The 23973-nt window shown below is 38.9% G+C and overlaps 1 protein-coding gene across 1 annotated transcript in view; it reads right to left on the reverse strand.

The window, feature by feature from the left end:
- The window catches only part of wnk4a (WNK lysine deficient protein kinase 4a), a 55511-nt gene that overhangs the window by 7751 nt on the left and 23787 nt on the right, over positions 1-23973 (reverse strand). The window contains exons 2-13 of the mRNA XM_017484161.3: positions 22293-22465; positions 21975-22195; positions 21640-21797; positions 18143-18231; positions 17469-17688; positions 13378-13744; positions 11450-11613; positions 11203-11276; positions 9855-9990; positions 7367-7483; positions 1884-2057; positions 131-179 (exon numbers count right to left, since the gene is read on the reverse strand). Coding sequence (XP_017339650.1) covers positions 131-179; positions 1884-2057; positions 7367-7483; positions 9855-9990; positions 11203-11276; positions 11450-11613; positions 13378-13744; positions 17469-17688; positions 18143-18231; positions 21640-21797; positions 21975-22195; positions 22293-22465 — 1942 coding nt within the window. The remainder of the gene's footprint in view (positions 1-130; positions 180-1883; positions 2058-7366; positions 7484-9854; positions 9991-11202; positions 11277-11449; positions 11614-13377; positions 13745-17468; positions 17689-18142; positions 18232-21639; positions 21798-21974; positions 22196-22292; positions 22466-23973) is intronic.

Below are 23973 nucleotides of genomic sequence, written 5' to 3' on the forward strand. Positions count from 1 at the left end.
ACACGCATATAGGAAGAAAAAATGTTAGGTTTTTATATAGTTTAATATAGCACTAATTATTTCATAGCACTAATGTTATAATTTATATAATTGTTCTTCAAAGTGATGTTCTTACTGGGTTTATTCTTACCTGGCAGAGAGGAGGTGGAATGTGTCCGAGCAAGATTCTGCAGGTTTGGCTGCAAAGGGGAAAAGGGATCATTTCCATACATTTTCAACAAAAGCAAAGTGAATATGAAATTATTTTTTTTTTACATTTCCTCTAGCAAAGATTTATAATACATGCTTTATAGGTTGCCGTGTAGCAGTGCTTTCTTTTAAATCAAAGCTTAAATGGTTGACAGTTTAAGATAAATTCGAAAGGCGTGCGGTTACTGCACTACCTCTTAGTCACTACCGTAATGTCCTGTAATGGAGGACTCTTAAGGCTTGATTAAGATGGCTGTTGATGTCTCACTCATATACATACAAAAACACATGTTTTGGCACTTGCTCATTACAAGCGTTTGAGACTACTTAGGTCATCATTGCCAACACTATAAAGAAGTCTCTAAGGCTGGGCGGGGAAGCGAAACGAGCTTTACCGAAGAAACACAAACACTGGTCAGTTCCTACGTGTACAAACAGACAGATGGGCGACAGCTTGCGCAGGCAACCCCAAACAGAAACCCCTTAGTTCATTTAAATAAGCCCCACAAGGCTGGGGTTGGCCCTTGTATATCTCTTTCGGCCATGTTCTAATTTAGAGGAGTGTCTGGTTCTAATCAGGCCCTGGGCTGAGACCAAGAGAGAACTCCTCAGCGTCCTGATAATAATTATGCAGCCCCCTGGGTGCCGTGTGTGTGTGTGTGTGTGTGTGTGTGTGTGTGTGTGTGTGTGTGTGTGTGTGTGTGTGTAAAACTGTGTTACAGATCTCTCATTCCATATGAAATAGGCCATTGTTGTTCTCCACTACTCATTAAAAGATATACGAGAACAGTTGACCGAAGGACTGCGAAGAGAGAAGGCGGTGTTTTGTGTGTGGAGTTCGCACAGGACGTTACCTAGAGCAACAAAAACCAACAAAAATGAGTTTCTAATGTCAGTCGACCATGCTAATGAGGAAGGAAACAGAGACCGTTTTTACTGATCAGATCTGAAGGACACGATGTGTAATGGTTATTACATCTAAATCCTGCTCTTTAACCATACAGCGTCATACATCACAGTCCCGAGCCAACGACGACATCAAATCTAAACAAGTTAGCCTTGTTTCTTGTTCAACTTCCACCAGACTATCTTATATCAGTCTAAGCACTATAAAATGTCAAATACTTCTAAAATGCCGAAAGGGAACATAGTATGAATGCAAAGTATGATGCAGAGTCTGGTACTGTATCTGCATCACTTTCTCTCATTAAATAAATTCACTAAAACACTAAAGCACACAGGTGAGGACGAGACAGTCAGTGAACTTTATCATTCAAAAATGAAAAACATGATGCCATGAAGCCAGTTGGGTTCATTACATTATTTTATGCTTAATCAAGCATCCAGACATGGTGCCCTGCCCAGCCCCTTCTAAACCTCCCTAAAGTTTAGGGGTCGTAAAAAAGAGCAGATTTACACCCTCACTCGCAACAGACCATGAAGCTGATCAGCAATGGTGATAAATAAATACATTTTTAAACGGCTGAGAGAAAGGACCAAACCAGGCCTCGGGAAAGCACCAAATGGTCCAAAACATTTGTTTCGAGAGAAAAAAGGGGGGGGGGGCATCCTGCATGGGGCATAAAATCTGTAAGATCTGTGAATTTCTGTCCTCTTAAAAAGTTATGAGAGCTTTTCTACTACACCAGCACCTGCAATAAAGCCTCCTTTTCTACACTTCATGCAGACCGTACCTGCGATGAGGAAATGGTGCTGGCGATGTTATGCTGTGGGAAATGCATGCCTTCTTGTTTGCCCTGCTGCCCAGCCAAATCTTTGCCCATTAGAGACTCTGCTCGCTTGATGATGTCACGTATCCGGTGAATAAAGCCGTCTCTCTCAGAGGGGAGGATGAACTCGTTATGCACCTGGAAAAAAGAAAACAAGAAAGAAAAAGAAGAGAGAGAGAGTGACAGAGGTCATTGGACAGCGTGAAGGAAAAACAATATTATGGAATGAAAGTCCAGAGATAAGCAGTCGGGTCCAAAACCAATAACAGTTATCAACATTTTGTCAGATTATATTTGCATAATTACATAATTGTTCACTAATATAAATTAAAAGATTATTATTAGTAGTAGTATTACTCACAGAAAGCACGGACTAAGAAGATCCCACTGGATACCTGTTTTTTTTTTTCTCAATTTTTCTATTCTTTCTATTTCCTATAGGATACTGATATCAGAGCACTGTGTATCAGCCAATCTGATACCTACATCCTTATATAACTGGGAGACCCTCTAGAAGCTTCTGTTCTCAAGGTTTGCCAAATCTCAGAGGTGTAACTGCATTTCATTGTCTCTGTACGTGTACACTTCACAGTGACAATGAAGTCGAATCTGAATCTAATTGCATTCTGCTTTAAAACAAAGGTGTGCACGGGGATGTTTTCTAATCCCTTTTCTTACCCATTCTCAAAGGAATTCGTGCCCACCCACTCCCGTACACAAACTTGACCAATCCTGTCTACTCTTCCATACACTCTTGCCCAATCCTACCTGCGCTTGCACAAAGTTTGACCAATTTCCAACAAACATCATTGTGAAAGGTCGTGCAAACGATTTCATGCAATTGAATTTCGCCAATTCAAGTAGTTTGACTAAAAAAACAAAACCCTCTGCAAACTGCATGACAAAATCAAGCATTTACGGCCACAAAAATAAACAAAAAACTCTGCAAAATCCTGAATGGACTGTATAAAGCAGTTACTGGTGATGAATAGATGAAAACAGTAATTGTGTCATGCAGTGCCACACAAGCCCCATAGGTATGCTAATCAAGTTAATGATTGTAGCCTTCCTTTGTCCCAAAATATCTGTCTCCCTACAAGATTTGTGTCTCATGTTCACATGCATTATCACACAAGTTCATGTCATAAAATACACATACATAGATACACACACCGTAGACACTACGGGTTTCTGAAACTGTTATTTTAGGTTCGTTTTAAAGAAAGTATTCATGAAATGCATATAAACAGAACGTTTATGAACAGAAGGCAAGTGTTGCTAGTGCACTTCTGGAGTAGTAACGATATTGGTTTGAGGTGGTGCAATCCAGAATATTCTAAATCTCCACTATATATTCCTAGACATCCCAAATAAGAGTGCGGTTTGTGTATGAACTTGTTCAAACTTGTACACACTTTTAATAGCAGGACGGTTATTAATTCGGTTCATTCCCACTTTGTGTTCCCGTAACCCACTAATAGCTGTGGGTGTACACGGCGCAACCAATAACACTCAAGGAGGGACTCCATATTGCCAAGTCTCTCACACTGAACAAAGAGCTTCTGTATATCTGAGAGAGCAGGAGCAAACTCCCTACTGAACACACATGGCTATAATACACACGTGCACGTGCCCACACAGCCACACACTCCTATATATGAGTATGGTCTAAAAGTCTTAGTCCACTACCAGGAACTGTATTCTAGGATTAATTAAATAGTTCACTCAGTTCACAGATACAATTTTTTGAATACATTTTAATGAAATAAATATCTTTGAGAAGCCCTGACATCAATGAAACATAAAATGCACTCTTTTAAGCATTAGTACTGCCCCCAATTGCTTTCCCGTAAAAATCAACAAGTACCTAACATTTTTAGGTTCTTTTTCGGAAATATAATTTGACAAAACTTTTTTTTTTCTTCATATTTCATTACATGAAAACAATTGTTAGTGCAGTTAGATGATGAGATACTATTATAAGCACATCTCACACATTCACCCACTCACAGGCACAGATAAGAGAACTATCAGAGAACATAAGATCACATATTCTTATGAACTTATTAGGAATCGGTGATTCATTTACTATGTACTTAAAGGTCTATGCCTATTTTTTGTCCATTTTGATACCTAGGTTTAAAAGTCATTAAAATGCTTTTATTACTATGGGTCATACACTGTATGTGTTGTTTTATGTCATTTTTCAGCACAGATAGGCCTGTCACTACTGTATTCTAAAGTGTGTCAGGAAAAACAACTGAATAAAGAAAAAAATCTAAAGATCTGGAAGACCCATTACTGCTACTGGGATAGAAACTTGACCTATCCATATGGTTTTTTAAACTCTTGGTGACTGAATGTTGCTGAATGTTGTATGCAAAGTGTGGGCTAAAAACTGAGGAGCTAATAAATTAAAAATACAAAGCCTTGTTTATATTTCAGGCGTAAAAAAAAAAATCAATTGTATGCTGCTTGATTTGCTATTTAAAGTAACTATTTATGACAAATAATTCCTAAACTGTTACACAATATCTAAGCTTGAGTCTGTAGATGGAATGAAGTACACGGAGTCGCAGGAATAATTGCTTTATCAATGACATTGTCTAATAAATGGCTGATATGGACACAAGAACTGATGAAGCTCAAAGAATATCCAAGTACTTCAGCGATATAAGCTAGATACGAAGATATGGCCAGATATGAAATTTACAGGACGAAAAAGGCCACGTTTACTTAACATGGAAGCGTATTTGACACACACATTTATTTATATTTTGCTATCAAAAAGTAAAAAGTTAATTTTCTATTAGTGGTGTTAAACTAGAAACCTCAGAAAGCTACCTAGGTTCAGATGACATATAAACCTATAAACTTGTGATCTATCGAGGTTATCTAACAATTTTTTGGGATAACGAGCTCGTAATCTAAATATTTTGTTAGGTTAACATGAAGGCACAAGTGTGTTAGCCATGACCTAGTGAATAGTGGTACGTTCCACCCAAGTGTTGTTAGCCAATCAATTTTGTTCTGCCTTTGCCTTCAGGACTATACTGGTTTCTATTTGGCAAGATGACTGTCCATGACTGTAAAAATCAGCCAAATGTTGGGGTGTTGAGGTGTTTTTCAAGATAATTCTTGCATTCTTGTGTACTCAGTTGTGTACTCAACTGACATCATATTACACCCAAGTTCATTTCTAGTACATATCAAACAAGTACTGTGGATGTGTAATGTGATGGCTTAGTGGTTAAGGCTTTGGGCTACAGTTCAGGTGTTCAAATCCTCGCAACACAAAGGTGCCGTTGTTGCATCCTTGAGCAAGACCCTTTACCCTTAACTTCTCAGTTGAATCATGTCTCAGTTGTACACTATATGACCAAAAGTATGGGGACCATCACATCTATTCATAAACCATGGGCATTAACACAGAGTCGTCGTCACCTCCCCCAATGGAACAAATTTGATGTGTTCCCATCCTTTGTTGATACTAGTTTTTGACACTTTACAAATCACAGATGTTTGATTCATATCTGAGCTTCTGTATCCGAACCAATTCCATATTATGGAGGAAGCTCCTTTTTGGGGGATTAACTGTTCTTCGTCGTCTATGGTTCGAACTCCGCTTTCCATCATGCTTGTTCTCGTTCTACTTGTTAGATGCCCATGTTGTGGTGCAAAAACACATCATCAACTATATTGTGAGTATCACGTGATGACAAATTCTTATCATGGGGAGGAGATCCTCTCTCTGATGAGTGAGCTGTACACAGTCCGCCATGTTTTCCATGCTGGAACAGCTACAGTGACGAGAACAATGTCTCAGCTTCGTAAGCTTTGTAAGCGTTCTGTTGTTGGCTGTAACGACGAACATAAGAGTCTTCCTGTACCACTGAAGATGCAGTGGAATAGTTTTATTTTTGAAGGAAATCTGCCCCCAAAAAATAGATAAATTCGTATTTGTTTGTGTGAATCGTTTTACACCAGACTGCTTTATGAATGTGGTTCAATACAAATCAGGATTTGCTAAAAATTTGATTCTCAAACATGAATCAGTACCAACTGTTCATGATCCAGCTTTATAACCAGAAGATGTTAATATCGCACTTTATATTTTGTGAATGTTTGCCTTTTCCGAATGTGCTTGTTAGCAGATTCCACGGCTAATGCGACTAAACTTACCATTGTCTCTGATTGTATTCACGGAGACCAGAGCTATGTCTTTATTTTTATTATCAACCCGAAAACGCTCACTGTCTGCATGATTCATAACCACACCTTTATTATGCACAATACAATAAGGTGTTTGTCTTTTTGAAAACTCTGTCTTTTGTTCACCTCATTTTACACCAGGCTGTTTTTTTTTTTTTTTTTTTTGAATGAGCTTGTTAGCATATTCCATGGCTAATGTAGTATCCGAAGCACGAGCTGTTCTCTTACGGAAACGGGGCGGGGCGCAGCAGCTCATTTGCATTTAAAGAGACACACATAAAACCAACGTGTTTTTGCTTCCACCCAAAAAGGGGCATTTTCAGCATGGTATAATAAATGGTCTGTGGGGTATTTTGAGCTGAAACCTCACAGACACATTCTGGGAACACCTGAGACTTATATTACATCTTATAAAAAGGCTCAAAATAGGTGTACTGTAATTGCCTGTAAACTGTTCGTGTCTTAAGGACTGTTCCACAGGTGCACGTGCAATAACTGTTTACGGTTTATTGAACAAGCATGAAAAACATCGCTTGAACCCTTTCCGATAATGGTCTTTAAAGCTTATTATGGATTTTAAAAATTTCTCTTTAAAATACAGTCTCCTGAAAAAGGGATGTTTCTTTTTTTGCTGAGTATATAATAATAACATATTTTCAGGTGGCATACCTCCCATACCACTGTCTTACAGGTTAAACTGCATGCTTCATTTCATGTGTGCATTGCTGTGTTGATAAAATGCTATGCCTTATATATGATCTTAACTGGAGACTATCACACATCGTCAAAAAAGTTTTCGTCATACTATATGTTTACCTATACTTATTATTCAAAACCATTGACATTTTCCTCAGTGATGTGCAGGTCTTCAGTTTGGAGACAGTAGCAGCAGTAGTGTATTTCAGTGTCACTGAGAGACGGAGAGAACGTGGTGTTCGGGCCGCGGTGATAAGCGCTCTAAGAACAGTTATGTAAAGTCGTGACACATTTTTCATGAGTCGTATCAGGTGTTGTTTTACAGTCTGTACAAAGCGTTCTGTGAAGTTGCTGACAACATGTGGAATCTTTAGGCGAAATGTATACGTGAATGTATTCATAAAGTGTATTCACAAATGTCATGTTCCTGGATATGTATACATGCATATGTGTGTGTGTGTGTGTGTGTGTGTGTGTGTGTGTGTGTGTGTGTGTGTGTGTGTGTGTGTAAGATACTTAGAAGAGACTAAATGACCTACCATAACGACAGCGATGTCTTCAGGGTTATCACCATCGAGGTCAAATTTGAAGGTGACCATTTTATCATTGTGTGTCTGAAGCTGACACTCCACCACCCGGTCCACTTTATCAGATAGCTGAAGAGGAAACACAAGCATTAATACTCAAAACATGCTTATCTAATGTTTATTATGAATATCTGGTGGACTGTTCGGATTGTATCTGAGTGGAGATACATGCACGTGTAGGTCTCTGAGGTTGTGTTCTGAGTCCATATTCTTTATTTGTGTTTTGGATTCCCTAGGAATAAATGAGCATGAAGGCTCTGAGGTTCTATGTGGAAGACGAGCAACGTAGGATTAAGGACCTTCATTAACATGAGATCAAGCTGTCTTAAGAACATGATGGATACAACAGAGTGCAATACCAAGAACTGTTTGTATTTTGCCAGTAATTAAAAACTTTCACGCCGCTGAGAGTTGAAAAAATGATTCAAGACGGCCTGCTGCATTCATACAGGCAAACAGGCAATTGAGTCAAGCAATACTTGAGCAAGAGTGGTTATGCGGCGAAATGAATAAGAAGCCTTTATTTGTCACATATACATTACAGTGAAATTCTTTTCTTCACATATCCCAGCTTGTTAGGAAGCTTTGGTCAGAAGTCAGGGTCAGTCATGATATAGCAGCCCTGAAGCAGAGAGGGTTAAGGGCCTTGCTCAAGTTCTCAACAGTGGCAAGTGGGGCTTGAACCCACAACTTTCTGATCAATAACCCAGAGCCACCACTGCCCAAAACTGAAATTAACTCAGAGATCATTTTATTAATATGTCTCTGGGCAAGGCACTGCATGATTGAGGACTGATAGTTACCCATGCTTCTAGAATCTCATGGAATGATAGCCCATGTTGTCCTTTGTGTGTACGTACCCACAAGGATATGAATATCCAACAGTTTTGACCATGTGGGGACATTTGGCTCGTCCCCACAAAGAAAAATGCTTTAAATGTTCATTATTATTTTTCAAAAACCTAAGGGAATCAAAATACTTCCTTTCTGAGGTTAAGGTTAGGATTAAAAAAACATAAGTACATAACTTTCTTAGCTTGCCTAATTATCCAAATTACTCCACAGTGCACTGTTTTAGTAAATATTGGTCATCATGGAAATGAGCCGATTTTTAAAAAAATTTATCACTTTATTTATTTATTTATTTATTTGTTTATTTTTAAGCTGCAGAGATGTCTGAACCATGCAAACGGGTACCAGATCCTATTCCAGTATGATGAATGTCAGTAAGTCAGACATGTAGGTAAGTTACAGTATATCTTTTCTATGAACTCAAGAGCTTTCCTGGCACATCCTTTTAAATGTTGTCTATATTTATAATGTAATATAGACAATACAGGAACGTTTATAATACAGGAACATTTCCTGGAGTGTCTTTTATACTGAAGAAAAAGCATGAAACCTGTTTTCCCACAGGATGTCACTGAATCTGTACCAACATGTCAATTTGGACTGGCATATATTTCATCTGTGCTTAGGTCTAGATGTCTTTTTTTTTTTTTTACCATGTTAAAGATGGCATAATCTTTCTGGGTGTGGGAACACACAGTCAGTGATTTCGCAGTGATGTTTGTTGGTTAATGAGACTTTTTAGCTATACTTATGTTCGACACATGTGAATCTTAGAGACCTTTGACTGAATGTGAGTTGTGATGATGTCACATGATGCATCTTGGGCCAAATCTCTGGAAAATCTGCTGTAATTTTGAAAAATTTCAAGCTCTTCCGATTATTGCGGAGTTTTGCACTCGTACCTGTGATCACAAAATTGCAAAATCCTGGAGGGACTGTTGAGAAAGATGGCCTCCATTACAACTATCATGCTTCAATTTTCTGTTTGACACCATTACCTTCTGTACCAAATCATATAAGACATGAATTCAATATGCATGAATACCTTGTATGTCTTAACTGAAATGTATTCTTCCTATTTTGGAAAATTTTAACTGAGGTCTTTAAAACATGGTGTGAAACCCCTTGTAAAATATTCTGGCAGCCCATACAGTGAAAACTGGTCTCCCTATTTAGAATCCCAGATGTGCAATATATATATATATATATATATATATATATATATATATATATATATATATATATATATATATATATAGTGTAGAAGAAGAAATCCTACAAATATTTTAGTTGAAAGAAATTTTAATAGGTCTTCTTCCATGTGGTATGCCTTACCCGATGTGCCTTTCTAACATGATAAATTGGATTATGTTAGGGATTACCATCTGGAACTGCCAAGACATTACTAAAAAGGCTGTCAATTAAATACAAATACATGGATGACGCACAATCTTTTAACTGCCAGATCTTTTCACAACCAACTCAAATAGCTGTTAAAAAATCAAAAACAGGTCTTGGTACTAGACTCCCCGTTGAATGCGTGTTGCAATATCAATAATAAACTGACAAATAGACAGAAGACGTGTACCCCTGTAATGCGCAGACGGGACCTGGACCTTCTCTTGAACAGTCTTGTTGCTGTCCGCCGGGCAGCTGACTTGCTGCCCGTCTCTGATTGGCCCTCGTAGCCGTCACTCAAACCCGAGGTCACGTCTGAGGCATAGCTGTAAAGATTAAAATTTTCTGTCAACGCAACTAAGACAGCATATTTTTCTGAAATATATATATGCCATATGCAAAACAAATATTATGAGTGATTATTGTTCAAAAGCAGTGCTTTAACCATTGAAGTAATTTTATGCCATGAGGAACAAAAAATGACTCTGAATGTACTGAATGGAGTTTTTGACGCTGGAGAAGGCGTGTAAGGCTTTAGACTTGCCTGATTGGTCCTTCTGCAACCCTATAGGGGCAAGGTCTAGAACACTGGGAATAAGCAAAAACTAAATCTGGAAAATCTGCAAACATTCAAGAGGTCCCACTATTCTTTACAGGCTCACTTGGGTAATATTAAGAGTTAAAGAAGCAATAAATTGGTATCACGTTTAAGACTTTAGCCGTTTATCTATAACATTTACTTGGCTTAGTCTTTGATTATTTCTCAGCCAAAATATTCTGACCACTGATCAATTATGATGCTGATTGTTGTATAGTTATTCAAACTTAGAACAAAGGTGTTTGAATTGACAATTGATATTATATATTTCCTTAAGCCCAAAAGAGCCCCAGTTTGTAGCCCTGAAGGATTGGGAGTATTCAATGTTTGTTTTGAAAGCAGTTCAGAAAGCTAATTGTGTCTCATACGTCTTTTGGCACACTGTACACTGCCAAGGCCTCGCCCTCCAACTATGCTTTGAAACATTTACGAGAGGCCTACTGCTTGGCAAACTCAGTGCTTCAAAAATCTCAGCCCACTGAGGTACATGGTTGGAGGAGTGGGGAGGGGGCTAAGGGGCGTCTTTCTCGACGAAAGTGTTTACTGAATTTAACCAGCAGCAAGCAGCACATGAGAGGAATGTGCTCTGTTATGAAAGATGAGAGGAGAAGATGAAGCCCAGAGGACAATGTGAGTTCCTGCCAAGCCCACTGACTCGCACATTCGCACACACACACACACACTCACAGTTTTGCATGCATGCACAATGCACACAAACCATGCATCCCCTATGGATAGCAAAGCTCTTATTTTCCAAAACTCTGTGAGGAGCAAGCGTTCTCTCAGTATGTCTAAACACAAACCTCAAAACTGTATTGTAGGAGTATAAACAGAGACTTTGATATGTGTGGTTTAATTGTCCCAAATATGAGTGAGTGTGTGTGTGTGTGTGCGCGCGCAGAGATAGCTAAGCCGAAGGACACACAGAGCAAGTTTTTACCTGTCCACAGATGAGGAGAAAGGACTAGGAGGCCCTGATATTTTTTTGTCGATATTATTACATACAGCAATGCTCTGGCAAGAGAGGATTAGAAAAGGATTTTAGACATTAACAGCTTTCATTCACGATTTGCAATCATAGAAATCTATAAGTCCACAAAATCCTACTGTATATACTTGTGACAGCAGACTTGAGAAAAATTGAAGAAATTTTAAACAAAATCTCTGCAGTTATCAGAAGCACTCACCGAGGGAAAGCGGAGAAGCGGCATTGGTGGAGTTGAGGTGGGCGTGATGGGGGGTGTGGCCAAATTAGATGGTGGGGTAGAAGGGCTGCAAAGATTTCCTATAGCAGCATCAAGCCCATCTTGAAAGCCAGAGGGACTGAGATAGCCGTCTGTCTCACAGTCAGCTGGAGAGAAGAACACACAAAGAAAAAATATATATTACATTGCTAAGGAAAAACACTGCTTAATCGCTATTGTAATATCCATCCATCTTCTATACCGCTTATCCTACTGGGTCACGGGGAACCTGGAACCTATCCCAGGGAGCATTGGGCACAAGACAGGGTACACCCTGGATAGGGTCACTATTGTAATATTTTTAACAAAAATATACATGATATATTGATTTGGATACTTGGGCTCATTTCTCAAGTTGGATACAAACTTATTCATTCAAAAATTGCTCACAGAAGTTCAGAAAAATGTTAGCATCCTACAAGATTTCCTGAGTAAATTTACATACCAGAAGACTGACCCACTTCAAATCTTATAATTGGCCTTTGTTATTGCAATTTTATATACAGAAGATTGTGTCATTAATGAAAAACCAAAACAAACCCATAAATAAAGATAAATAAGACAAGCCGTTCAATTCGGACAAAAGTAATGGTACTCTATAAAAGGAGAACGAGTTAGTGTGTGTGCACTGCAATGGCTGAGTTGCTTTACTGGAAGAGCAATCCGTTTTTAGGAGGCGCTTTTTCACCATTTTTTTCACAGTTTTGTTCGTAAATTTAAATCAGCTGTACCATGGATGCACTTGGTAGTTTGCAGCCGACTGTCCTTTATCAACATACGCACGAGTACGAAGACAATCAGTGTAAATGTGCAAATCTGTTCTTTTTTGGCCTACATTTACGTCCAACTTTATTAAAAGTCTGCAACTGCAGTGAGTATTGCCCAACCCCTCTGCTAAAAGCTTGGCATCGTACTGAAGCTAAAGCAACAAAGCAGCTAAATGTTACGTTTAAAAAAAAAAAAGCACAAAAATCAGAAAATGGTAGAACTAGTAACAGTTGTGCATCTCAGTTATCATAATCATAAATTAACCCATGAAAAAATGATCAAAACACTACTGGCGCCTTGGAGATGTCAGAATCTGAAAAAACAACTATCCATAAAGCTTAATACATGAAATGTTTGTACAGTATTGGGTTTGGTGTGCCAACTCACTGTGATTATTTGCTCATTCACACAAAGCTGTCTTACCTGTCTTAACCAATTTGAGAAGACATGCACACAATCAACACAGTGAAGCGCATGACGCAATGCCTTGTGGGAGTGAATAACTGAGCTAATCTCCCTGTTCAGGTTTCCCTTTGCTCCTCCTGTCCAACCCTGCGTGACCCAGTAACTCAAAGCCCTGTCCAGCAGTGCAGACGAGCTGACGATTAAAATGAGTTTATGAGGTGAGGTTAGTCGACCACGGTGTAACTTTCCCAGTATTCAAGCTGTTGGACTTAACGCTCCATGAAGGGCACATCAAGAAAGTTTACACTTGCAGGCTTACTGTGCTACTGAAGCATGGTATAGTGAGAGGCGTTGCATGTGTATGACGTCATTTTTAGACATTTATTTTAGAGGCTTATTAGCTAAAGTCACTTGCCACATTTAAAACATTGTCATCTCTTCAGTTGACCGAAGGTTGGGAAATAATCGTTGATTTACTTAGGCAGTTTTTTCTATAGACTCAATTTCTTGCTAATAATGTCTCTTTTTAGGTCATTTTAAAATGTTGTCGTCTGTGCAGTGTGTGTAAATGCATTTATTGGTTGATTTTTGGCTGTTTTCCGGAATGCAGACCAACTTATAATACACACATATGACTGAAGCGTTGTGAATGGTAAGTTGAAATAAAACGAGGCTGAATGATATCTTAGCGTGCTCACATGCAACTGATGAATAGCTTGTGTGGCGGATGTGAAAGTGTTGGTCGGCCTCTGGTTCTTCTGGTTCTTGTAAAAAGCCCCCATTGATCCCTTCTGGGGAGATAACCGGAGAGACAGCAGGAGGGTCATGAAGTGGCAGAGTGGGTGGGATCTGCACTGGGGAAGAGGCGGGGCTATCCAGCACGTGGCTAGTAATCTTAGGCAAAGGTGACTCAGGTTCCTCCTCAATGGTCTCATCCTGCTTCTTCTTCTCCTCCTCACGTATCCGACGCTGTCTCTCGCGCTGACGTTTGATGGCTGTTACTCGGTCCCGCATTGCCTTGGCAACCAATTTGTAGTCGGCCTCACACACAAATCCCAGCACCACCTGAGAACGAAGGAACACAATGAAAGCTCTGCATGTGTATTTAACTTGAGAAAACACATCAGACATAAAATAAGCTAAAATAACACTAAAGAGCAAAATAAGCCTCAAGCGTGCTCAATGAGGATTTAATACACAAATTCACACCTCTGACATTTCTACAGACATAGTTGAGGTGGAGTTCTCAGTTATATGTGATTTAAAACTTGAAATTAAGCGCCTTTTTGCTGTGTGAAATGCTGCTTGTGTTAGGAGTTAGTGCTTGCGTTTACAGTCAGTTGTCTAGACAGTATTGAAGAACCCCATCCTGAAGGTTTCTACTCAAGAAAAATCTGCCAACGACAGGAGTGTACATGCAGAATTGCACACAGAATGGTGCACACAGGAAAATCAACCTAAGCAGGTGCGTAACCTTCCTCTGAATATGTGCAAATTCCCCAGGTAAATATTGATGGAACTTTTAGACTTATATTGCCGACTCTGAATATGGCCCAATATCAATAACCCTGCAAACACATAGGCCTTCATTAACAAGTCAGTTGCATAATTATATGAAATGTTGAAGTGCCTCAAATGAGTAACAGAACCAAAAATCCTGTGACTTGACTTGCTACTACCATTTAATATATACAAAGAAAATATTTACAAAGAACCAAAAGGATGTGTACATGCATATGACATGCTTGTCTATTTGTCCTTTCCTTAGCGTCGGATATGTGAGGAGGAGAAGAAGAAGCAGGAGGAGACCATTGAGGAGGAACCTGAGTCACCTTTGTCTAAGCCCACTAGCCATGTTCTGGATAGCCCCGCCTCTTCCACAGTGCAGATCCCACCCACTCTGCCACTTCATGACCCTCCTGCTGTCTCTGGTTAGTCCTTACTGATTCCCAGTCATTGTCTGCTATGGATATTTAATCAGTGACTGAACTGAAATAGGTTGAATTAGGTTAGGTTGTATAGCCAATCAGTAAACTAAAAGTCTTAACATACTGAGTTTATCAGCCTAACTTGGATTGCATCATCTCTGGTTGCATTTCTTCCCAAACAATCTAAATTACATGTTCTGGACTGTCTATCACCATCTCAGCCAGCCAGATTAACGTTATAACCCAAAGCAGATCAGTAAATTTGTTCTTGATGAAAAGTGTATGGTGAGAGAAAGGAAGGATTGTGGAAGTCTGGCCTAATTAACAGAAGCTCCGGTGCTCTTAAATCCTCTGGATAAGAGAAATGCTGAGGGGGACTGTTTTGCAACACACCTCTAAAGCAATTCTATCATGAAGCATGTGACCTCCTCTTCCGCTTGTGTCCTGCATCTCGTATTACCGAAGTGATGAATAAGTTGCTGAGCTGTGTCCTTGAATGCTATTATGCAGGCAGGGACACGGCTGCATGGTTAAAGATGGCCTTGTGCCTTTGCTCCAAAACTTGTAAATGGTAATTATCTTATGAAGTACACTACTGAAGGAACATCTTACAGATTAACCTTAACATATGCACTTTAATGACATTTGGACCTTAGGGTTAAAGTGTTCAAGAAGTGTCTCTTTTTTGTTAACACAGGAAGAGTTGGTAATCAGCACTCAGTGAAGACAAACAGACCATCTGGGTCACTGACATAAGATTCCAGAGACCAGTGAAAACAGAACCTATTTTTACGGAACATCAAAGTCTGTGAAAAATATGAGCCATTATTAAATTAGTACAAAAAAGCTGTCATCCACAGCCAGACAGACCAGCTATCCAAATAGCTATCAAAGTATGACATTCACTATGTGAGGAAATCACTCTTAGCTAGCAATTTTTAAGGCAGACTGGCTGTTTTACCCAGTGCTCTCATTTTAGGGGAAAGTAGTTAATGCATGCCCAAATCCTAAAGTAACCAGATGATGCCATAGACTAATTTGCATATTCACTGAATCATTCATAATTTGCATATGAAAACATGTTACTTGAAGAAGGAAAACATTCTGAAGACACTTTCTGCAGCCCAAACCATGGCACTACCACCACCGATGAGCTTGTATGTTTTGGGTCATGAGCAGATCCTTTCTTTCTGCACTCTTTGGCTTTTCCATCACTTTGGTAGAGGTTATTTTTGATTCTACGACTTTTGTGGCTCATCTCTGTATTTCGTTGTGAATTCCAGTCTGGCTTTCTGACTCTTACTGCTGATGAGTGCTTTACATCTACTGGTATGGCTTTGATATTTCTGCTCTCAAAGTCTTCTTTGAATGATACCTTCACCCCTACCCTGTGGAGCTTGTTGGTCATGTCACTGACTGTTATTTTTGGGTTTTTCTTCACAGTTCTCACAATATTTCTGTAATCAACTGTTGTTGTTTTCCTTGGCCAACCTGTTTGATGTTTGGTTGTTAAAACACCAGTGGTTTCTTTCTTTTTCGGGACATTCCAAATTGTTATATGGCTCTGATCGATTTCCCCTCTTTTCTCCACTTCAAAATGGCTTGCTTTTCCCCCATAGACAGCTATCTGGTCTCCATGTTGGTGTATCCTTTTTAATAAGAATAAGTCTTCACATGCAAAACCTGGGGCTAAAATCAAGAGTAGACATTCAGAGCTATTAATTGTTTAATCTAACAGGGCATACCTGGGCAACACCTATAGCTTTAATTCTGATCTATTGTCTCATATTAATCTTTTGAACTCAAATCCAAATGTCTTTAGTGTACAGCAAAAACAACAGAATTGGCCTTGCCATTCCAATACTTTTGGAGGGGACTGTATATACACATCTATCAAATATGACAATTTCTATCTAGAATGCTAGCCAAGCAAAACAGTGGTATGAAAGAAACGGTCACAGATGGAATAACTTGCTTTTATTACATGTTAATATCACCTCGAAGAGAGTTTACAACAAAGAACACTGAACTATACAGGTGGGGCAAACAAAAGTGATCAGTGATTGGTCATTTGGAACAATGGTGATCAGTGCATTTATGCCATTTGGCTGATTCCCTTATCCAGAGCCACTTACATGTATCTCATTTATACAACTGAGCAGTTGAGGATTTAGGGCCTTACTCAGGGGCCCAGTAGTGGCAGCTTGGCAGTGCTGGGATTTAAATTCACAACATTCTGGCCAGTAGTCCAATGTCTTGACCACTGAGCTACCACTTTCCCAATCAGTGACTTGTCGTTGGGAAAGATGGTGATCAGTAATTGTTTGCTGGGAACAATGGTGATCAGTGATTGGTCATTAGGAACAATAGTGATCAGTGATTGGTCATTAGGAAAAATGGTGATCAGTGATTGGTTGTTGGGAAATAATGAGGAGATAGCCTTGTACAAGTGTAACTCAGTCAGGCCTTACAGATTAGTGGTGAGTCAACCGAACCTGCTCTCTCAACTCAAGCAGTTGTGATGTAGATATAGATTTGTCACTATTTTCTGTTTTGAAATAAAGAGGTCTACACAATTGCCAAATCTAGCAACAAAGTCGATAAATTGATAACACTGTTTGTATCACTACAATTTTTGACTTTTTTTTGGACTGTTTGCCAGAATTCAGCCACAGCCATCCGACCACCACATACATATAATTGCTAAAGTGTTTTCCACAGTCTTTTAAACCGGCCTGGTTTGCTTCTTTTCATGTTTTTTTTAGCCACACTGTCACTAAATGCAAGGACATGCATTCCTGAATTTGTTGCTCTGATTTCCTGATATTTAAACTTAATCTACGAATCTTGCATTCACTCACCATCTCCTGTGCCACCTCTTCAGGCACGTCCTTGTAGAGCTCGAACAGGAACTCGATGGCATTGTTGTCCTTGTACTTGCCATGGAGCTTCTTGGTGCCATCCATCCGCAGCCAGAGCTTCAGGCTAGACTTCTCCATGTCATCCTCCTCTGCCAGCTCCACACGCACACCATTATGCTCCTGGAAGAATACGTGCTCCAGCAGGTCCTGAATGGTGTATCTGCCCATGGAGATGAACGGGAATTGATAGATGTTGTTTAATTTCATTGGAAATCTATTTTACTGAAGCAGGCTATTGTTCTACACAAAAGAGAGCATGTTTGGAGCCTGAACACTAGAGATGTTCCAAAATAACAAAGATTTCATTCATGTCCAAAAATGATATGACAAATTTAATTAAAGCTCTTTTGTTAGACACAAAGATCATTATCTTCAATGTGAAATGGTAGATGCGGTGAGTTTAAATAAATGAATCATGCTAATTAAATTGTACAATGACAATGCATATTTCAAAATAACCTCATTACTCAGTGATTAGCTTGAATAAAGAAATGTCTCTAATGGTTCCAGGCAAACAGTATTATCATTCACTCTCCAGGTATTAGAAAATACATCATGGAAAAGTACTTTTAACTAGAATTCAAACCTATGGCCGGGTAGAAATCATGAGTTACCGTTCATCTTTGTTCATACGTATGCATCCTTCTATAATCTCTTTCAGCTCTGGCACTTTCACTTTGTAGAAGCTGTCTGGTTTCATGCCCTGCGACACAAAAGAAGCCCTCATCAAATGTTTGAGGAAAACTGATCAAGTAAAGTGACATAAGAGGTGATTTAATGTGTCAGTGGGGTTAAATTCATGTAAAAAATGTACAATAACTACCAGCAAAGCATGCAATTGCGAAGCATATGTATGATTTTTCCTTTCTCTCTAACAGTCATACAAAAGGTGACGAGGTTACATGCTGTATCACACTTACAGTTATGTGAAAAAAGAGGATCAGATGTTCGCTTGACCAAATATGTCAAAAAAGGCAACAATTTCTATGGGGTGTACTTATTTTTTCACATGACTGTATGTGATGTAGTTGTTATGGATCCAGAAAGTGTGTAGTGAGGGCTGGGTTTTGTAGATCATAGAGCTGAAAGGGAGGTATGTGAATGACTAAACACACTGGTATTAAAGCAACCCAAAATCTCTCCTTCCTCACGGAGCCAATATCAACACCATGACTCCCAAAACAGATTGCACAACATACACACTATATAGAGATAAAGATTTATATATTAGGATCCAAACATCCACTAGCAAGAACGGTTTTTATCACATCAGTTATTAACAAAAAGGACACCTTTTTGTCCACTTGTACTTTAATTACAATATCACATCATTCTGTACCAATAGAACTTCAAGTTTAGCTTTGATTATGAATTATGAAATTTCTCAATTGTGGAAATCAGTTTGGAAATGCATTAGTTTCTGACGACTTATGAAATAAATACAGCTAATGATAGCTGAGCTCACTAATGCAGATTACTAGCCTCCTATAATTGCACTGTTAATCATAGTTTTTAGTATATAAATGATGCAAAATGTTTGTAAGATGTTGTCTATGTATATTTAGTAACAGAAAATTATCAAAATAATAAATGTATCACTCATGAACATCTCGTATACGCTTCAGTATGAGATAACATTTAAATCAAATCGCTGATGGGCTGTTATAGGTAAATAATTGACGATGGGGTGGTGTGATGTTGCCTGATGCAAAGTGAAGCAGTTTATAGTTATTTTTTGTTGTGGAACATCTGACGTTTAAGCTATTTTCTGGTATCCCTTATGATATATTAGCTAGAAACCGTTGTTCCCTCACCAGCCTCTTTTTTTTCCTCTAACACTCTTGCAAAACTTAAACCCCCTGTGAAGTGCCTTGAAATGCATAGAGTTATTCGATGTGTTGACGCAATTTCCACTGAAACAGGAAGTCAGGGCGAGACATATTGAGTGGCTCCTCCCTCTTTTTAAACAGCCAATAGAGTTTAGCTTACCTCATAGCCCGGGCTAAGCCGTACTTGACTGTTAGTACCATGGATTTTTATAACGTTACTAACGGGTACACTTCAGATTCTAGACAGCGTTTGATTGGACAGAAAATCTGATGAGAAGCTGAAGTGCAGAATGATGTCATCAAAACTGTTGATCCGTATTGATGGTAGAGAGAGACTGTACATTTTGAATGCATATATCTTCTAAATGCTAATTTTGTCATTGTTTTTTAGCACAGTAACTTATAGATAACCTTAAGTCTGACATATTCATACTAAAAGCCACAAACCTTCCATTTTGAGTGATTTCATGGGGACTTTAATGTTACAGATACTCTGACTGTTTCAAAGTGCTGACACTGGCGACTTCTTCCATAATTGCTAAATAAATCTCGCAATTCTAACATTAACACGTTTTGCAATCCAATGTATGTGGAGCGTCCGCTATAATTAACTGTTACTATAGAAAATATAATGTATTCAAGCGAGTGCATTAATATCATCCTGTGATTTGGCTTGCAGCTGCCACTAGCGAGCCACTGTTACAGAAACACCTACTGACCAATCACCATGGAGCACTCAACAGCACAACGGAATAACTATGATTAACACCTCCCTATACAAATTTATCATATCATTATAGATTTAAATTTGTTCCACATGTTTCCCATGAGGTTATGCATTGAACACATGCAGTGATGCAGTTAACCTGCCACTCGGCTTAAAGGAGGGCCGTTGCTAAGTCATTGCCTCACACCCTTTCCCTACGGCCCCATGATGTTTGTCGAGCCCCTGCAGAGTACGCAGTTTTATGAAGTGCTGTATTCATGCATTACTGCAGATAGTGTCTCCACTTTACTCCAACCTTGGTTTTGTTGTTCACACTTTACAGCCCCAGACCTGGATAATGCACTCTCTTTTTATGCCCTTCGTTTTTAAACCAGTTCATTGCTACAGACACATGCTTGAAGATGTAAACAGTCAGAAAGAGCTTTGTGTTTGGTAAGTTGACGTCCCACTTCTGTGTCAGTGGATGGCGCAATATGAGATGATTCATTTTATGGGTGCTTTTCCAACATGGCTAAATGTGCACCGTGTAAATATTTAGAAAATGAAAAATTGTTAGTTCTTTTGGCCCAGTACTGCAAGAGATTGGACTTAAAATGAAACACTAATGTGCAGAATGTCAGCTATAATTTAAGATCATTTGATTTAGTATCCTCAATTTAAACCTGACATTCTGCACTTAACCTTATTGTTACTGTTTGATTTTTAAATCCAGTGTCTGGAGAACTGAGCCAAAAGAACCGCTGCAGTGCACTACTTCCACTTATGAAGCGTGGTAAATGTGATGCTGTCGTAATAAATTAGTAATAAGCCCAGTTTAAGTATGGACCTCTAAATCTGAATCTTTATGGATTTAGCAATCATAGAAATGCAGCTGGCTAAAATAAGCTCCTATCAAATTCTCCACAGAGACATATTCATAGGGAAATGTAACAACAATAAAAGTAAGGTTTCTAAAATAAAAAGAATGCGGCTTTTGTTGTTTTTTTGTGTGTGCACACAAAATGGAGTTTCAATTTATCGCTGACAAACAGGTTGTTCGGTGATAGATGAGTTTGTAAAACTCTCTTCTTTTTTTTCCCTCTAAGAGTTACATAATCCCGAGGGTCGCCTGCAGTGTGTTTTCAAAAACACCCATGTAATGATGGGATCGTTGCAGGGGACATTCCAGAGTCCACGGCAGATCTAATGAACTCCAGCCACAAGAATTAAGTCTGTGCTCAAGGTCAGTCCTTGGAGAGCATTCAAGTGAGAGGAAACGAGGACAGAAATGGAAAAAAAGAGAGCGACATATATTGGAATGTTTAGTTCTTTTCCACGCTGGGTTAAGTTTGGATCTTAGGGCCTCCCATAGTTGGTCTAGATAAAGACTTCCAGATGGACGTGCCTATGGCGCTTATGTAACACTCATTCATGCTGGGCCACACATGGCATACATGAACAACAATAGAAGAGGTAACAATGATAGAAGCAAAAATAGAATCCAATTGCTCAATCCATACCAATGTTTTTGAAAGGAAACTCAAAAATCTAATGAATAACATAATTCCAAACTTACACTTGTGACTTTGCGGTAGATTTGTGCTGCGTTTTGGCATTCTGAGTATGGGTATTCTGATGTCGTCATCTCTAAGATGCACATCCCAAATGCGTATACATCGACAGCCTCATCATATTTCTCCTCATACATCTCTGGAGCCATAAACTCTGGTGTTCCTGGAAAACCGAAGATTCAGAAATTCAGGCGTTTATACTACGAGAATGTTTGGGCCTGTATATATATATATATATATATATATATATATATATATATATATATATATATATATATATATATATATATATAAAATTTATGAGCAATATCGTCAATATGTTCAGATTGTGAGAGCCTACCGATTACACTCTTAGCAAACGATGCTCTCTTGAGTGTAGCAAGACCAAGATCACCAATTTTCACGCTCCCTGTGGGTCCCGTAATGAAGATGTTGTCACATTTCAGGTCTCTGTGGATGATAGGAGGCGTTCTAGTGTGCAGGAAATGGAGCCCTTTTAGTATCTGACGGCTCCAGCGCTGAAGAAGCTTAGGCTTCATTTCCTTAAAGCGTTTCAGGTACCTGTAGAGTGAGAGGAAAGAACATTTTTGACTTCAACAAGAAGAAAATCTCTCTCTACTCTCATTATTAACTCTCTGATCTTTAAAATCAAGCTTACGTTTTGAGGGTGCCGGAGGTCATAAGTTCCGTGACTAGGAGAACACACTTGTGTCCTTTCACTGTGGACTTCCAGGAGTCATAAAAGCGAACAATGTTTGGGTGCTGGAGGTTCTTCAGCATCTCCACCTCCTCGCTGAACCGCTGCCGCTCCACTTTAGTCAGTTTCCGTGTCTGAGGGAGAAATTAACAAATAAATTATAACCAGGTAGCATAGTGGTGCAGCATTACTGCTCCAGGCTCTATGGTTCGATCCTGAGCTCAGGTTACTGACTCTGGAGCTTCCCATATTCTCCCTGTGTCCATGAGATTCCTCTCGCCTCTGAAAAACATGCCAGTAGGTGGACTGGCTATGGGTGTGAATGTGGCATCCATTCAGGGATAGACTCCAGATCCACTGTGATCCTTGATTAAATGTATTAAGATGTAATAAAATAAATACATCTGTAGGGCTGAACAAAAAAAACACTTATCAGCGTCCAGATCAGCACCTCAATTTCATGCACATCTGCTTCAAATACTAGGATCCTAATCCAAATGGATAAAAAAAAAAACCATCAACTAAAGTACACACATCGGACCAAATTTAATCTTGTATTCTTTGTATTTTCCTTCGATTAACTTGTGTTACACTAATACAAATAAATATATTAAAACTTAAAAATAAAAAGGGATACATAATAGCTAAGCAAAAGAGAAACAACAACAACAAGGTGTACATGACGATGTTGCCACAGAAGCTGTGACACAAAGCTGAGAAACTGACATTACGGCTCCTGAGTGGCACAACAGAAAAGTGTTCACCCTATCGCTGAAAGATCCATCCATGACCAGGAATCCAAGAGAGTAAAACGGGTGGGCTGTTTGAGTGAGACAGATGGCATACTCCCCTGTCAATCACAGCAACAACAACCCAGCACGGGCTTTTGTGAGCTCTACGCTGCCCTGTGATGCAGTTTGTTGGCTTCATATGTCTCAGAGGAAGCATGTGTTCGCCCTAACTTGGTAGTTATAGTAGGATGGGGATAGTTGGCTGGTGGGTAGGAATTAGCAGATGACCAAATTGGAGAGAAAATTGGAGAAAAATGTATCAATCTTTTCAAAAATTCATAAATTTAGCAAAGCTAACTACCTTTGAATTCAGGAACTTCCAGATACCAACTAATAATTACCACATCAGATCTTGATAAGTTCAAGCTGCGGAGCCATTTGGTAAAATCACAAGTTTTTCAAAAGTCTCTCCCAAACCTTTTTTCTATGGAAGCAGTGAGAACGCATTGGTTTTCACTGGGAAAAAAAAATCTGGAAATAATACAACCCCAATTCCAAAAAAGTTGGGATGCTGTGTAAAATGTAAATAAAAACAGAATGCAATGATTTGCAAATCACATAAACCCCTTTGTTATGCACAATAGTACATAGAAAACATATCCAATGTTTAAACTGAGTAAATGTACCATTTTAAGAAAAAAAATAAGGTAATTTTGAATTTGATGGCTGCAACACATCTCAAAAAAAGTTGTGACGGGGCAACAAATTGCTGGAAAAGTAAGTGTTACTAAAAAGAAACAGCTGGAGGTTAATTGGCAACAGGTCAGTAACATGACTGGGTATTCAATTAAATTCAATTACATTTTATTTGTATAGCGCTTTTAGCAACGGTCATTCTCTCAAAGTAGCTT

Source organism: Ictalurus punctatus, chromosome 13 (assembly GCF_001660625.3).
Source record: "Ictalurus punctatus breed USDA103 chromosome 13, Coco_2.0, whole genome shotgun sequence".
Classification (NCBI taxonomy): Eukaryota; Metazoa; Chordata; class Actinopteri; order Siluriformes; family Ictaluridae; genus Ictalurus; species Ictalurus punctatus.